Source organism: Uranotaenia lowii, chromosome 3 (genome assembly GCF_029784155.1).
Source record: "Uranotaenia lowii strain MFRU-FL chromosome 3, ASM2978415v1, whole genome shotgun sequence".
Classification (NCBI taxonomy): domain Eukaryota; kingdom Metazoa; phylum Arthropoda; class Insecta; order Diptera; family Culicidae; genus Uranotaenia; species Uranotaenia lowii.
In genome coordinates, this window is record NC_073693.1 from 110,759,930 (window position 1) to 110,777,744 (window position 17,815).

The 17,815-nt window shown below is 37.8% G+C and overlaps 1 protein-coding gene across 1 annotated transcript in view; it reads left to right on the forward strand.

Moving 5' to 3' along the window:
• Nucleotides 1–17,591, forward strand: part of LOC129754635 (clavesin-1) — a 51,285-nt gene extending 33,694 nt beyond the window's left edge. The window contains exons 2-4 of the mRNA XM_055750799.1: nt 9,544–10,022; nt 16,667–16,977; nt 17,039–17,591. Of these exons, the coding sequence (XP_055606774.1) occupies nt 9,581–10,022; nt 16,667–16,977; nt 17,039–17,314 (1,029 nt within the window). The 5' untranslated portion in view covers nt 9,544–9,580 and the 3' untranslated portion in view covers nt 17,315–17,591. The remainder of the gene's footprint in view (nt 1–9,543; nt 10,023–16,666; nt 16,978–17,038) is intronic.
• The last annotated feature ends 224 nt before the right edge of the window (nt 17,592–17,815 follow it).

The following is a 17,815-nucleotide window of genomic DNA, read 5'->3' on the forward strand; positions in this document are numbered from 1 at the left end:
TTTACAAAAGATTTACAAAAAAATCCTAAAACTTTATCGCTTACCGCTGAATGAGTCTGAGCTTTTAGGTTAGATGACAACGTGATTGTCTTCAAACATTTTTGCCCCAACTCTAGTAGCATAGAATGATATTTTTTTAAAAGATTTTTATGATTTTCAGGTAAAAAACATAAGAAAATTTATGGTACCTTAAGGCTTAAGCTAACCTAATCTCTCTTTTTGAAATCGGAATTTAGATTTTATATTGTTTATTCGATTGTGGAAATTTATTGAAAATTATTGTTACCCCAAACATGTCTTGAATAACGTTTTCTTTAATCGTTTATGACATTTCATCTATTGTTTTTTATAAAGGGTGATACGGTCAAAATTTGGTCAATATCAACTTTACGAGTTTCTTTCAATTTTGCATTGAAAAAACCTCATTTTGAAGGTGTGTGTGTGTGTGTGTGTGTGTGTGTGTAGAATGTTGCACCTATAGGCGATGGTCGCGCTCGCAATCCCGGTATACGATTTCTCAGGTGTTAAACAGAGAAAGCAATAACCTTCACTCCAATTTCACTCTGATTAGCTGTCCATCTTATGGAAATCTGTGTAAGAGTAAAGAGCAAGCTTTATTCTTTTTAGCAGGCTAAATCCCTTGATTTTGGAATTCACTCTTTAGTTGTCAAAATGCCGTCCAAGGAAAAAGAGCAGCGTATCAAAATTTTGCTCGCGCATCACGAAAATCCGAGCTACTCGCACGCAAAGCTGGCAAAATCGCTAAAAGTTACCAAATCAACCGTTACAAATGTAATTAAAGTGTTTGGGGGACGTTTGTCGACAGCCAGGAAGTTTGGATCGGGGGGACATCGAAAACCGGAAGCCGCTGAGACGACAAAGAGAGTTGCCGGTAGTTTCAAGCGAAACCCTAACCTCTCTCTCCGAGATGCCGCAAATAAGCTGAGTGTATCGTCTACAACCGTGCATCGAGCCAAAAAACGAGCCGGACTATCGACTTACAAGAAGGTAGTGACTCCAAATCGCGATGATAAACAAAATACGACGGCCAAAGCGCGATCCCGGAGGCTCCACACGACGATGCTGACGAAATTTGACTGCGTGGTAATGGACGACGAAACCTACGTCAAAGCCGACTACAAACAGCTTCCGGGACAGGAGTTTTATACGGCAAAAGGAAGAGGAGGGGTAGCAGATATTTTCATCCAAGAAATTTACGTGAAAGAGTGTTTGAATAAACGTCTGCTGCCTTTCCTGAAGAAACACGGTTGTTCCGTACTATTTTGGCCGGATTTGGCATCATGCCATTACGGTAAAAAGGCCATTTAGTGGTACGCCGCCAACAACATGTAGATGGTTCCCAAGGACAAGAACCGTCTCAACACGCCAGAGCTCCGCCCAATTGAGAAATACTGGGCTATTGTCAAGCGGAACCTAAAGAAGACCAAATAAAAAACTGCTAAGGACGAGCAGCAGTTCAAGGGAAACTGGTTTTCTGCGGCGAAGAAGGTGGACAAGGTGACTGTACAAATCTGATGGAAGGGGTTAAGTGTAAGGCTCGGCAATTCGGATTTGGAAAAGCGGAAGCCTAACTGGATATTTTTCCTGAATTTTATACTTATTAAACTTGAAAAAGAAATTTAATTTGATTTTTTAAATAAACGATTTCACCGATTTACACGCGTTTTCCCTTGACCAAATTTTGACCGTATCACCCTTTAGTTTGGCCCATAAAACAGACCTGTGCAAAATTTCAGCTCAATCGGACTTGATTTAAGGGTACCTCAAAGCACTCAAAGTTTCGGATATTGGAAAAATGATTTAAAATGCATAAAACGTCGAAAACTGGTGCTATCACAAAAAATCGAAAAAAAATTAAAATCGAATTGCTCAGATTTATAGAACTTCAAAAAATATCTAATTGGGAAAATCGAAATTTTAATTTTAATGCCAAATGACTACATGAAGCTTCGAAATCTTGTGTTACCTAGAAAAAAAATTTGCGGCAAAAATCAAGTTTTTTGGACAGAAAAGTTGATTTTTTCCCAAATCGAAGTTTTTTTTGTGATGGTCCCACCGGCCCATTTGGGACCTTCCTCTACCCCATACGCATCTTTAGAAGTGAGAGGGACAGTTTATCCTTAGGATAATATATATTGTTTACTTTATTTTATTCAATTTCACTATTGTATTATCCTTTTTAGGATTTGTCCTTTTTTCATATTATCTGTTTCACGTATTTTTTTGCCAGGTTCTTAAAAGTGTTTAAGTTTGGACTGTTTTTGAGGCTTCGCGGTAGGTTGTTATACATTTTCAGTCCGTTATAGAACGCAGAACGTTTGGTCATCTCCTTTTTCGAGTTTGGTAATCTAAAATCATGTGATCTTCTTGTATTGTATCCGTGTACATCAATTCCGTACTGCAGACCGTCTGATAGATAAGCTGGAAGCAATCCTTTAATCATTTTGTAGATAAAAATCAAACTGTTATAAGCAATGCTTTGCTTGACTGACAACCATTGCAGCATATCAAGCATTAAAGAACTAGGAGTATATCTGTTGCATCGTATAACTACTTGCATTATTTTGTTTTGTATTCTTTGTTTGTGTTTCTGATGCATGAAGCAATATCGTAGCACAATAATCAAAATGTGGCATAATAACAGATTTCACGTAATTTATTTTTAGCTTAGCTTAGCTTAGCTTGATTGACTACTCACATCCACCTGAACTATGAAACCCGAAATGCGTGAACTTCTATGTTTACAATACTTAGTTTTTTCTAGTCATAAAATGATTGCATTATCGGAATTATATTACTTTAGCTGCATTTAGAGCTCCATCGTTGCAGGCGTGGCTCAGTAGAACGAATTCCACATCGCCAATGGTTGCTACTCCGTTATTAACCGAGGCCATCAATTTTGTCTAGAGGTCAAAAGAATGGTATCTGGGATTGACAGCACATTCACAATGAACAAAACTGATGCTCTCTCTTTTACATCAATAACGGCGCCGGCCACGTCCTAGTAGTCAATAGATAGGATGGAAAATAGAGAAAAGGATGAAAGAACAATGTTGTGCTTTAGGACCGAGGTCACCTCTGCATCCTAGCAAAAAAATATTTATTGGAGATGGGGTACAAGGATTCAATCGGGAGACACTTTTGACTAGTGTTTTGTTACATCTTACATTTTCCTATATACTATTTCCTAGTAAAATTCCGTTTTATAAAAGTTTCTTCTGATTTTTCTCAAACATATTTACTTTAAATAATAATTTCAAATCTAAAAAAAAAAAAAAATGAGCAAGAATATGAAATTTTTTAAGCGTGTCAGGAGAAAAAAGAATTGTTTTATTTGTTTTTTTTAATATGAATTTTGCTTCTAGCCTTATATTTGAAACGATATGAAAAGTTTCGATTTTTGAATATTTTTTTTTGTTTCAACTAATAAGTTTCGTGTTCTCAGTTTATGCATTTGTTAGTTTTTAATTTTTCCAACAATAGCAGCAACATCTTTTGATAACTTTCTTCCAGAAACCTGTTACTTTTTTTAGAATTTATCTGACAATAACAAAACACCATAGATAGAATCAGGCCAGAATATAATGGGATGCACATTTTCGTTTAAAAAGAGAAGTCTGGAAAATCAGCAACAGCCAAGAAAGTGAAGAAAAATGATTTAACAATCTTTCAATATAAAAATGAATCAGGTAGTTTTTTGTTGATTCCTTAATTTAAACTCTTATCCACATTTTCTCTTACCGAGAAACATTAAACTACACACATTTTGACAAACTTTTTAAACGGACTTCTTCATCGTTATCAATTTCCAATGGATAGAAAAATTTTAACATGACCAACTCAGCAAAGACAATGTTTAATTTTTTTTAATACTCAAAACTATTTCAAAATGAAAAAATACATAATTATATCAATTTTGGTAGCCCTGTACTAGATACGAGTTTCCGTGCAGTTTAAAGCTTCACTGATTTCTGAAAAATGAAAACAACCTAAACTTTGTCTATGCGTCAAGCTAAGCTGAGTTCCACCTACTACAAACAAACAAAATATCGAATACAATATACAGTAAAGAAAGTGTTACTTATCTTGCTATGGTTTCTCAGATCCTGCGATGATATTTGCAACTTTCTGTTAGATTGGCGTTTGGAATTCCGAAACATAAAGCTTGTACATGTCATCACACAACCAGACGAGCGACAAAAAAAAACACACTTTCCCGGACACACACCCCATTCGAAAGCTCTATTTCAAAAGAAAAGTTTCGCCGTTTAATACCACAGTTTATACCGGTTTTAAAGTCTCTTCCCTCACAAGTGAACAGTTCTCCCTTAGCTTCTCTTTTTCTAGCTGAAAGATGCCACAGTTTATATTTATCTTTCCCATAGGAAAACTTCCATCGATTCAACTTTTTCGGAAAATTGTCAAATTTTACTAGCAAACTCGAATGAACGATTAAGTTCACACAACGGCGCACCAGTTTAGGCATCGATTGATCCAGAATGTATTAATTTTGGCACAAAACCGATCGACTAAATGTTAAAAAAAAATCAAACCGCGTTATACTCTAAACATTCCCTTACCAGTTGATAAGAGAGTCCTCAAAAACTTCTCAATTCCGGTTATCTTGAAAAACTTTGAGAATTATGTTATTCATTTATTTATGCACGCTTTCAAAACTTTACAAGAATCAATATCGAACTGATGCGGAACTTTACTCTTGTTCTATTTATTTAACACGTCAAACGCGAGCGTAATACTACAACAAAACCAACACATTTTCACTTGAATCACACACCCTATTTTGCTTATGAAATTGAGCTTTATTATTGTTGAAAAACTTGAGTCCGAATCAAAATTTCCGCCTATTTAAACCACTTTTATTGGAGAAATTTTTGAAAAATTTGCGAGAACGCGGAGCGCAAAAATTTTACGTCATGTTCGAAGCACCGATTGCTTTGATCACCAGATTTCACGTAATTTATTTTTGACCAAAAAGTCATACATCTATTTATTCGACAAAGTACACCATATTTAATGGCAATTTTCTTTATTATGTAGTCGATGTGAGCTATGAAATCTAATTTTTCGTCGACTTGTACTCCTAAGTATTTAACCTGACGTACTTTTTCAACGACACAACCATCAATTAATAATTCTGGACAAACTCCAATCTGTCGATTTCCAATAATCATCCAGTTGGTTTTATTTAAATTAAGGCACAGTTTTCTATGCTTCAAAAACTCTGCAATGTTTTTCAAATCTGAATTTGCCTCTGATATCACGAGCTCTAAGTCTTTACCACTCCAGTAGGAGACGGAATCATCTGCGAACAGTTTAAGGCTACCATGACGTAAGCAATTTTTCATGTCATTGATGTAGAGTATAAATAACAAGGGACCCAATACACTTCCTTGGGGAACCCCTAGACTGTTTTCTCTGTATTGAGAGTAAAATGAACCATATTTTGTCCGTTGCATTCTGCTATTCAAGTAATTCTTAAACTAGTTTAAAACCGTACCATTTATACCATATTTCATCAGCACTTTTACGAGTTCTAATCGATCAATTGTCTCGAATGCTCTTTTGAAGTGTAGAAACACAGCCACTGTGTATTTACCGTCTTCAATAATAATTTTCCAATTACGAAGTAGTAGGTTTACAGCAGATTCAGTAGAATGCTGCTGACTGCTCAGCAATCAAAATGTCTTCACGCTCAATAAAGCGTAAGAATTGCTTTTTGACTGCTTATTCTTTTTTTTTTTTTTTTTCTTTATTTGGTTATGACCGAAGAAGTTTATAAAAACTGTTGACGGTTCCTAGACAGTGTTACAGCTCCAGGGTTGTGTGTACTTATGTAATATATACTTAAATTTAAAACACTTCCGTTGCTGCCGTTAGGGAAACAGTGAGGATAGGAAGGAAGGGATGGAGATTAAGGATGGATTTTGGAGGTGGAAAGGAGATAGGATAAATTTTGGAAAGGGTGCTTAAAAATTTCCCACACCAGGTTGCACACGGTTACGAAGACCATTTCCTGTCTTCTCCTCCCAAGAGCCCATAGCTTAGACAAGATTTACCGCGCTTGTCACGCGTTACTTTTGTAGATGTTTAGTTTCTTGGGAGGTCCGTGCAGTTTAATTTTAGAGGTTTGGTTTAAGAAGCACAGTAAGATCGCACCCCTCCACTAGTCATACTATCTTTGTACGGTATGGTTTCGTAAGAGCGGATGGACCCTACTGTGCTGAGTTTCGTTAAAGTGATGATTGTTTCGAGTTAAATCCAAAAATAATTTGATTTTTGTTTTGAATGTAGTAAATCTTGGTATGTTTTTTAATTCATTAGGCAGAGAGTTGAAAATGTTGATTCCTCTGTTTACAACACTATTTTGTGCAAAAGAAGTTCGTGATCTTCTAGTAGATAGATTGACATGTGCCGAACTCCTTGTATTATGTGCATGAAATTCTGATGATAGAGGTATATTTAATTGATGTTTAACCAAATTATTTAAAACTTTGTAGATATAAAGGCAAAGTTCTAATTTATTGAGCATATCAAAAGATAACACTTTGGAATTGTAGAGTGATTCAGTCGGATGCAATATGGAAAGATTTCTTATAATTTTTATGGCTTTGTTCTGTAAGATGCGTATAGGTTGTAGATTGATACTGGCACTACTACCCCAAATGCAATTCATGTATGTTATGTGGGAATGAATATATGCAAAGTATATCTTCCAGGCTGTACTTTCAGAAATCAGTGGGCGTATTTTTCTTAAAGCAAACACATATGGCGTTATTTTACTACAGACATTTTTTGTATGAATATTCCATTTCATGTTTTCATCTATGAATAGACCCAAATACTTTGATGAGCTGACTTGTTTTACTGGAGAACCTTTAACAGTAATGTTTAGAGTTTGAGAGTTTCCCCGAAGTTTGAACAACATAAAATTGGTTTTTTTAAGGTTCATTTCCATGTGATTGGAAAGAATTCTAGGACCTTTTCTTGGATTTCCAACATGTTTGTAGGTCGATATGATGAAGCCTCTCGTGCATTTTTCTGTTTTCAAAAGGAATTACTGTTGAACATTTCCAGGTATCGGGTACTATCCCTGTTCGAAGACTTGTGCTTATGACATCTCTCAATGGAATTCCTAGTACAGGTAATAAATCTTTAAAAATTTTTAGAGAAACATTGTCGATACCCGCCGTGGGTTTCATATTGTTCACTATTTCATCAAACTCTTGACTACTTATCGTTTCGAATGTGTGAAAGTTTCCACCATTGTGACTAATTTGATTCAAGCAGCTATTATAGCTTTTCGGAATACTGTCATGAATTTCCATAACGCTATCGATGAAGAAGTCATTGAACTTTTGGGCAATATCAGATTCATCTGTGATTTCAGCTCCGTCAAACAAGATCTAATCAGTTTTGGCACTATTTGAACTTATTAATCGTTTAATCGTTTTCCACATAAGTTTTCCGTTGGATTTGCTTCTCTCTAATTCCTCTTGAAAAGATTGATTTTTGCTTCTTTAATTTTACGAGAGTATTCATTTCCCACTACCGTGTATTTACGCCAACTTCTTTCACATTTCGTTCTTAAAAAGAGTTTATACAGTTTGTCTCTTTGCCTTTTCATTTCACTAAGACTTCTGGAGTACCATTTAGTACCAGTTATATGGAATTTTAAGTCATTTGGACCCCTGAGGTGATGTTCAAGGGTAAAAAATCAAAACTTTGAGCGCTTTGAAGCATCCCTGTACCAAGTCCGATTGAGCTGAAGTTTTTCACAGGGCAACTTTTCGGACCAATCTACAAAATGTGTACGGTCGGTTTTTCGAAATTTATTCATGGAATTTTTCCCACACATTGCCACTCTTATGTCAAAGTTAAACCAAAATTCTGTAGGTAGAATGTTTCATTTACACTACAGAGTAGTGCGAACAGGAAATCGTGTATGATGAGTATGTGCCTTTTCGGAAAAGAAGGACGTCGAGGGAGATCAACCACCAAAACTTCCTCCTTTTCTACGGGCATGCGATAACAGTTCAAGATTCCTCGTCAAAGTACAGGAAGTTTATTAGAGATTCTGATGATATTGATTGCCATACCTAAATATACGACGACTTATCATGAAGAACGCTCAGTACTTTCCTGAAATGCCGTACACCCGTTGCTGTTTGATTGATTCAAACCACGATTTCCGCATGCAATACGAGAAAATGCTAACACGGACCGGTTTTTTTTCAACCACTTTTTCTTCCAACTTTGTAAACGATCGATTCAATCGAAACGCGCTTTATGTGTTTTACTGTCAAACTCTAATGTTTGTTCTATATTTATATTATTTGTATACAGTTAGAAATTAAGGTTTCCAATGACAACGTTCTGCGGGTTTTCAGTTAGAGTTGCACTCAAATGAAAGTTGCCTCATTTATCTAGTAACATTAAAATTGCATTAGAATTATAGAATTGAACGAACTTTCCTGTAATCTTTTATACCTATATATTCTAGACCGCATTTTATTACGCACTGAAATATGATAACTTGCAGAACTTGTTCAAGAGATGGATTATCCGCTATTAATTTTGCTCTGAGTGGTCTAGTCCAAAATCTTGACTGTAACCGTGAGAAAACAAGTATCATTTTCCAGAAGCTTCGACTGGCGACCAGAATCGTCCTTCAAAGAACGGCACGGCAAGTCAAGAATTACGGCGTAATCGTTCGGTACCGTTTTGGCATTCTAGAACGTCCGGACCGACCCGAGCATGTAATAAATGATATGATGCCGCCCGCATTCAAGTTTCCACGATTTCCATTTTCTGCAGCAGCAGAAAAGAAAAATCGTTTACCTTCTCTTGAGTCCGTCAAATGGTTGATGGCAGATTATTTACTGCTTAGTACCAGCAGCTTGACACTGAATTGGTAACCGGCTCAAAGTGCATGCATTTCTCGTGTGCAACTGACTATACCACGTGCATTCGAATTGTGCAATCCTCTGTGCGTTGGATCTGGTCCAATCTTGTAGCATACTTCAGGCTGAGCGCTGCACATTACCGCCCCATGATGAAAATGCAACCGAGAGCTCGATCCATTCGGTGGTTAGTTTGAGGTTTGAGTAGTTCATGCTAAATGGATGGCTCAGACACCTTTATGATAGATTTTAATTTTCCAAGAACAGAGGTGAACCAGCCTGCGGCTGGAAACCTCTCTTATAAAGACAAAAAAAATCCAAGACGACCATTAGTCGTCATTAGTGTAGTCGATCAGTTCGAATGCTGGAATGAGACTCAGGGTTTGAGAAACATGCAACTAGGTATATCTTACTCTTTTACTACTTCTAGCAGTAGGAAAAACAAAAGGCCTTAAAAACATCTGTAACCATTTTTAGAGGTTACGGGTTAGAGTCCTTATTTCTGTAATTATTCATATTAATTATGATGTTCGTTCCAACTATGTACCTCTACAAATATGTATTGAACATTAATTTATAAAATTTAAATATTTTTTTGCAGATACCCCAATAAACTCTCCTCCAAAAATAACCAAAAAATGACGACAGCCAAAGTGATCATGAGCTTCCCCTGGGGGAGCAACAGCAACAAGGACGACAAACAGAAGGATGGCCTCTGTCCGGATACTGGCCTCACGGAGGCGGTGCTCAAAATCGCCCGCAAGGAACTGCGGGAGGACAAAGCCATCCGGGATCAATCGCTGGAGCAGATGCGCGAATGGATCAAACAGAATCAGGACATCGAAAATGTGCGCACCGATGATCTGTTTTTGCTCAAATTCCTACGTACCAAAAAGTTCAGCGTCTTCATGGCGCAACAGATGATCCTGAAGTACCTGAACCTGCGCAAGATTCACATGAACCTGATGTCTCCGTTGGACTATCTGTCGCCGAAGCTGCTCAAGTTGATCGATAACGGGTACATGGTGGTGTCGCCAGTGCGAGACAAGAACGGACGGCGGGTCATCATCGGAATTGCACGTAAGTTTGAGAAGTTTAAAGTTAATCAAATTTATATCGTATTCTTCTCGATAGTATTTAAGTATTTTAAACTTTCATGTACCTTCTCGGCAACTCCGAAATCGAAATTTATTTTTCACTAGCTGGCCCGTTGTGCTTTGCTACACCTTCCGGAAATAAATGTAATTTGTAAAAATTTATTCAAATTTAGATTTTAGAGAGCATTTTTTTAAATCAAACCTCATCATACTTCAGAACCAACAACTTTAAAATGAGAGCTGCAACTGCAGTTCTGAATTGCAATTCAAAGATGGTATATTATTTACTGAAACTTGATCTCGAAACTCGTTTTTCAAGATCTGAAATTTGTACTCTGTACCCAAAAAAACCTTTTTAAATATGGTCCTTTCTTTGAAAAGCTCTTTATCTTAAATTTACATGGCAGCTCTCCCAGTTTTTTCAGTTTTGTCCCCCACTGCTTGAAGAAGGTAGGCAAATTTAACCGGCTCGATACCCAAACAGCACTTATCATGGTAATGGAAAAAATATTAAATAAGTTATATATCAAATACGGTGCAAATTTCTTTTTTTTAATAAATTTACTACGGTAAACATATAAATATTTAAAAAAATATCAGTTGCGTCACAAAATAAGTTCTCAGAGTTTTTTTTTATTTTCTCTTTGAAAGTCAAACATTCAAAAATGTAGGCAAAAACAAATTTCTAAATTTACATTGGTCCCGTATATTGGGGTAAGTGTCAATGCAAAGCTTATTTACAGATGCGTCAGAGTAATGGCTTTTAAATCGAATGCTGTTCAAAGGGAATAACCTTTATTTACAAAGACATTTCAGAATTTTCAATATCCGCTGCAGTTTCAACATTCGGAACACCCCTTCTGGTCTTTCCAACGTATTGAATCATTTTGAAGATGAATTTCTTAAAAGTTCGACGTTTGCCTTTGCCCCACCGTGTAAGTTAACAGAAGGGAATATTGTTTTTAACACTTTAAGGGTAAACTAAAATTTTCTCTTAAAATTTTTGCGTCCAGTTGAATATCAGTTCTAAAGTCTCGCTTTTCAAAAACGAAGCGGATAAAAAGTCTCTTTTATGCAGCCATGTAACACAAAAACACTTTTCATGTTAAGTACGTACTTGAATTCATATGTAAGAAAGAAGTACGATGGTTTTTTCAGAATTAATTAAAATAAAAAGCTCTTATTTTCATTTCTAAATTCGTTTCAGTTGTGTATTTGGGCCGAAGTAACAATTTCTAGAAGAAAACATAATTTTTAATTTTTTTTTAACAGAAAAAGTTGAACGTTTGAACATGTTCTAATGTTCCTTGAATGAAAAGTCGAATGCTACCTACATTAACACGAACTAAATATGGAAGTATTTTTGCAAATCTTTCAATTGGTTTTGATTCTATTGATAACATACCAATCCGTGTCACATCTAGGCGTCATTTATTACCACGTGCTGTGTACAAATCAAATAAGCAAGAAAAAAACACATCTAGGTTGCATATCGCCCCACGTGTTTGAGAAACAGGCGCCTTATTGTTAAATTTTCCAGCAATCAATGAACAGTGAGCTTTGGTTACTATCCTCTTGCGACGACGTTTGCTCGCCCATGGAGACGAAAAACAAACCCCTCAAAGAAAATACGCTTGGTTGAGAAATACGCGCCAAAATATTCCTACTAATCAGTATGCTATGCCTGGGTTACTTTCCTTTTGCGACGTTGGCCGCGACGCCTCGACCATAGAGACGAAAAACAAACCACCCAAAGGAAAAAAAATCTCAAGAAAATGGATGTCATGACTTTTATTTGTTTCAAAAAACTACAAATTTTGTATGGAAGCCTCTCCTTCCTTAAGTCGGATGGAGTTTTGACTATTACAGAAACCATCCCCGGCCTCGAAAACCCTCAGATGCCAGTTTTGACGATGATCGGTTCAGTAGTTTCCGAGTCTATAGGGAACAGACAGACAGACAAACATTCATTTTTATATATATAGATTAATCACTATCGCACAAACTACGCGAAAAACGGGCCAATAAATCGCATGATGGCCCCTTACAATCAACACTACGAAACCATTGACTTTACAATGTCTCGGCAAAAACTCAAACAATATTTTAATCGAAGAAATCTAAAATCTTGAGAAAAATTGTAAAGCAGACACTGCTTAAACCTATTCTTAAGAATGCATATGTATCAAACTAGTCTACGTTACGGTTGACGGAATAAATAAATAAATACATTTTTGGAGTCTATGTTCTAATAACTGATTTTGGAAGATTTTGGCTTGCCGTATATATCATTCCTACATACCGACAAATCAGATCATCCGTCAAATTTTGTCCATCACCTCTAGTTTTGGTAATATGGCGTGGCGTGGAAATTGATAAATTTTGTATAGGTAGAATTGATGTTTGATTATAAACTACCTAATAAACTTAGATGAAAACACAAACAGATTTAGAACTGATTTATCATTCATCATTTCATTCAATCAAGGATTTAGATTTTGACTGTAAGACAGTCGGCAAGCATCCAGAGATTCCCTAAACAATCAATCCCTAAGATCGGCAAGCTTACTGAATCAAAATGAAAAATGCAGGGAATATTCGGAGGAAGAAACAACTCCACCTCCCAGCCCCAGCTTAACACACTTATTTTTGGGTTGTATCTGACCTGTTTAATGGTACCACCTGGATTCAATCCTCGAGTTCGAAGACGATGGAGCCCTGCATCGACGTGGCGATTTGGTAATGACGTCCTTGGTGAAACGATTCTCGTAGAGGCGTGGCGATCGTACGTTGAGTTGTGTAACTGGCCCACCTTAGGAGCTGAACCCGGCACGGAGTTTTTGTTGACCTGAAAAGAAGTCGCCCGATCGCCGGTAGGAATTCAATCCAAACCAACAAAAATTGGGAAAATTCTGACCTGAATTCCCAAAAATTCGAAACCGCAGGTTGAATGACCTGAAATCATACTTATCTTATGTGGGATTTCCTCAGGCGTTCAAATCTGCCGTCAGTTATTTGCTCTTTATTAACCAGCAACATCAATCACAACTTCGTGAAAACGAAATTGAACTAATAAACTTTTCATTAAAACTTTTTTTTGGGAAACATTCTAATGTGATGTGAAAGTTCCATGATGGTTTATGAAGTGTTACATTAGTTAGGGGAGATAAGGACATAACGAGCATCCGGGGCGAACTGGGCACCCCTCATTCTAAAGAAATACGTATTCTCTCAAATAAATTTACACAAAGAACAGTTTTGTAGTCCTTTTAGTATTATTTTTTCAGCAAAGAATGGTAAAGATCAAGATCAGAAATGTTTAAAAAATCAAGTAGGTTCTCAAGTGACGAAAATGTTATAATTATGACCTTTTTCTTAGAACTCAAAATTACTCATAGTCTTCGCTATTTCAAAAACTAGAGCTGCTTTAAAAAAGCGAATTGCATATTTTCAAACAGCGCCCCTTATTATTCAAAACAAGCTCTAACATTCTTTGCACCTCGGAAAAATGTGAATTTGTTGCCCAGAAATTTAAGTAACTTCCCATCCGAATCGACCAAGTTTGTTCTGAATTTGTGTAACCATTATTGGATAATGAGAGATATTTACAGACGCTGAAAAAAATTATCGTTGAATAATTATCATTTCACTGAAGTCAAACGTGCTCTTTAAATAAGCTTTGTGTGATAATACTTTATCATCGAACATAACAAATAGAATCGACGATAAACCCATTACGCCTTAAAAAATAAAACTTTAAAATATTTCCAAGCCGCCGCAGACAGTGGATAGCCAGAATCAAAAAAGCATAAGTAAAGGGTGATACGGTCAAAATTTGGTCAAGGGAAAACGCGTGTAAATCGGTGAAATCGTTTATTTAAAAAATCAAATTAAATTTCTTTTTCAAGTTTAATTAGTATTAAATTCAGGAAAAATTATCATTTAGGCTTCCGCTTTTCCAAATCCGAATTGCCGGGCCTTACGCTTAACCCCTGCGATCAGATTTTGTACAGTCACCTTCTTCGCCGCAGAAAGCCAGTTTGCCTTGAACTGCTGCTCGTCCTTAGCAGTTTTTTTGGTCTTTTTAAGGTTCCGCTTGACCATAGCCCAGTATTTCTCAATTGGGCGGAGCTCTGGCGTGTTGGGAGGGTTCTTGTCCTTGGGAACCACCTGCACGTTGTTGGCGGCGTACCATTCCATGGCCTTTTAACCGTAATTGCAAGTTGCTAAATATGGCCAAAACAGTACGGAACAACCGTGTTTCTTCAGGAAAGGCAGCAGATGTTTATTCAAACACTCTTTGATGTAAATTTCTTGGTTGACAGTCCCAGAAGCTATGAAAATGCTGCTTTTCAAGCCACAGATACAGATGGCGTGCCAAACCAGATATTTCTTCGCGAGCTTAGACAGTTTCATGTGCTTGAAAATATCTGCCACCTTTCCTCTTCCTTTTGCCGTATAAAACTCCTGTCCCGGAGGCTGCTTGTAGTCGGCTTTGACGTAGGTTTCGTCGTCCATTACCACGCAGTCAAACTTCGTCAGCATCGTCGTGTACAGCCTCCGGGATCGTGCTTTGGCCGTCGTATTTTGTTTATCATCGCGATTTGGAGTCACTACCTTCTTGTAAGTCGATAGTCCGGCTCGTTTTTTGGCTCGATGCACGGTTGTAAACGATACATCCAGCTTATTTGCGGCATCTCGGAGAGAGAGAGAGGTTAGGGTTTCGCTTGAAACTACCGCCAACTCTCTTTGTCGCCTCAGCGGCTTCCGGTTTTCGATTTCCCCCGATCAAGACTTCCTGGCTGTCGACAAACGTTCCCCAAACACTTGAAATACATTTGTAACGGTTGATTTGGCAACTTTTAGCGATTTTGCCAGCTTTGCGTGCGAGTAGCTCGGATTTTCGCGATGCGTGAGCAAAATTTTGATACGCTGCTCTTCTTCCTTGGACGCCATTTTGACAACTGAAGAGTGAATTCCAAAATCAAAATACGAGCAACATTCTACACACACACACACACACACACACACACACACACACACACACACACACACACACACACACACACACACACACACACACCTTCAAAATGAGGGGTGTTCAGGTTTTTTAAATGCAAAATTGAAAGAAATACGTCAAGTTGATATTGACCAAATTTTGACCGTATCACCCTTTATATCAAAACAGCATAAGAATATGACGACAAAAATGTTTGCTGGGTTCATCGTGGACACACTTTACGACAATACGGATTTAACGATTGCATTGAAGATTCGAATTTTCGTTCGTTGAGAGGTCTGGCGTGGGCGTCAGATGTTCCGGAGACTGGCAAAGGCAAATCCAGTTTTTTTGATCCGGGTTTCGATGTCTTTCTTGATACCACCATCAGGCGTTATCTGGCTACCAATATATTGGAAGCACTCCACTTTCTCAACTTGTTGCCCAGCTACCACGAAATTGGAAGGATTTGCTATGTTGATTTCCATCGACTTGGTCTTTCCGACATTTACTCTGAGACCTACTGCCTTGGAGCTTTCGGTGAGGTCGTCGAGTTTGATCTGCATGTCTTGTTGTCTTTGGGCGACCAAAACAATATCGTCAGCCAGGTCAAGATCGTTCAGTTGCTCCGTTGTCGAAGGATTCAACGGCAATCCTCGGTTTGGTCTACTGTCAATCGATCCAGTCAAGATTTCATCCATTACGATGAGAAAGAGTTGCGGTGATAAGATTCATCCTTGTCTCACTCCAGCAGTTGCCGAGATTAGATCGGACAAGAGACCTTGCACGAAAATGAATCGTACTGTGCTTCGATTAGATACACTAGTTTCTCTGGGACTCCTCGTCGCCTTAGACCCGCCTAGATGTTTTCATGGTTGAGTCAGGCGAATGCTTTTTGAAATCAACGAACACCAGCAGAAGAGAGTCCTGGAATTCATTGATTTGCTCCACTGTTATTCGTAGCGTTGTGATGTGGTTCACACATGATCGTCCGAATCGGAATCCAGCTTGTTTCCGGAGTGTCACTTTTTAAAGTACTTTGAGAGTTGTACTGATCAAAGTTAAGCCACGCCAGTAACCGCATTCTGTCAGGTCTCCTTTCTTCGGGACCTACCATAAAACGCACATCGCTTGGTCGATTCATTCGATATTTTTCACGCCTGCGTCTTGGTGCTTGGCCAATATTTATTTTATTCTCATTTGTCTTGGGAAGGGAAAGGGAGAAAGGAGAATTTTCTTTATTTTGTTTCATCCAGACATATGCAATGCAATTACAAAGCTCATTTTCTTCAGAGGCGAATCTACCAAGCATGTCTGTCTGATAAAATAAACTACACTATTATTACCAATCCTGCGCAAACCCTATGCCAATTACGTGTAAATATCGGTATATCATGATTGAAGTGCATCCTAAACCGTGGGTGTAGAAAGGAGGACAAATCGGGGATTTGTCTTTGCGTTACGATTTGTTACAAACGGAGGAAGGGGATCAAAAAAGTTGATTTTTTCCGTTTATAGTTAACGGCTGGCGCCAAATAAATCTCAACTTTATATTCCTAATATATTTCGAACTACAGCAGAGATTCATTTTTCATATATTTTGTCTTTTTGGTTCTTCCCTTCCTCAGGAAACTTCGACCCACATGAAAACGACAGCGTCGAAATGTCCCGGGTAAATGCCCTGACCTACGAAACGCTCCAGGAAGACCACCAGAACCAGATCGTTGGCTACGTTCACGTGGGCGACTTCAAGGGCATGACGGCGGCCCACGTGTCCTGCTGGAATCCGACCGATTTCCTGCGGATGGTGAAGTGGGGCGAACAGTCTATCCCGATGCGTCACAAGGAAATCCATCTGGTCAACATCCCCCAGGCCGTCAAGTACGTCATCGAAGCCGGCAAATCGATGGTCAGCAAGAAGATGAAAGATCGACTACAGGTGAGTGCTACTTTTTTGTAAGAACGATCCATCTGGATAACAATTTCTGTTTCATTAACAGGTTCACGTAACTGCCCAGGATTTGGTGAAAAAAGTTGATCCTGCATGTTTGCCGAAAGAGCTAGGGGGAACTATTCCTCTTCAAGATATGATTAATAGCTGGAAACAGGAACTGGCCGCCAAGCGAGACATTCTGATCGGGCTTGAAAAGATGCGGATCCTCAGCGATCGTGGAATCCTACGGCGAAATGGTACCGACAGGAACAACAACAGCAACACCGAATCCATGGGAATGGAAACTATCACCGGGAGCTTCCGGAAGCTGGAGGTCGATTAGTGCGAATTCCGAATGATCGCGAGATGTAAATGTATAAAAAAAATTATTCTTAGAATATACCTACTTATCAACCGTTGTCGTTAGACTAGGTTAGACTATGTACATTGAAGATTTCCTCTGCGTTTAGCCGGTAGAACCGTTTCGGAGTGTTAGTTTATTTGACTTAAGTTTATACTTTCTCAATCGCATCACCAAGTCATCACATTTGTAAAGATATTATACACGAAACTTGAAATATACACTATATTTACAATGAATACTTAAGAGAAAAAATGGTTTTGTTCATCCGATGACTAGTGTTTCCTAATAATGATTTTGTCTTTTGCATTTTTCCTCCATCAACATGATTATTTATAAAGTATTCTCATTTCGTGACGCAATAAGGAATTTCGTTACGACAGGACGAATCTTACGCTGTAACAAACATAACAGACTGGCCCTATATGCTCAATAATTTCCTTAACCCAATAGTTTATTTCAAAATGACGATTATAGGGATAG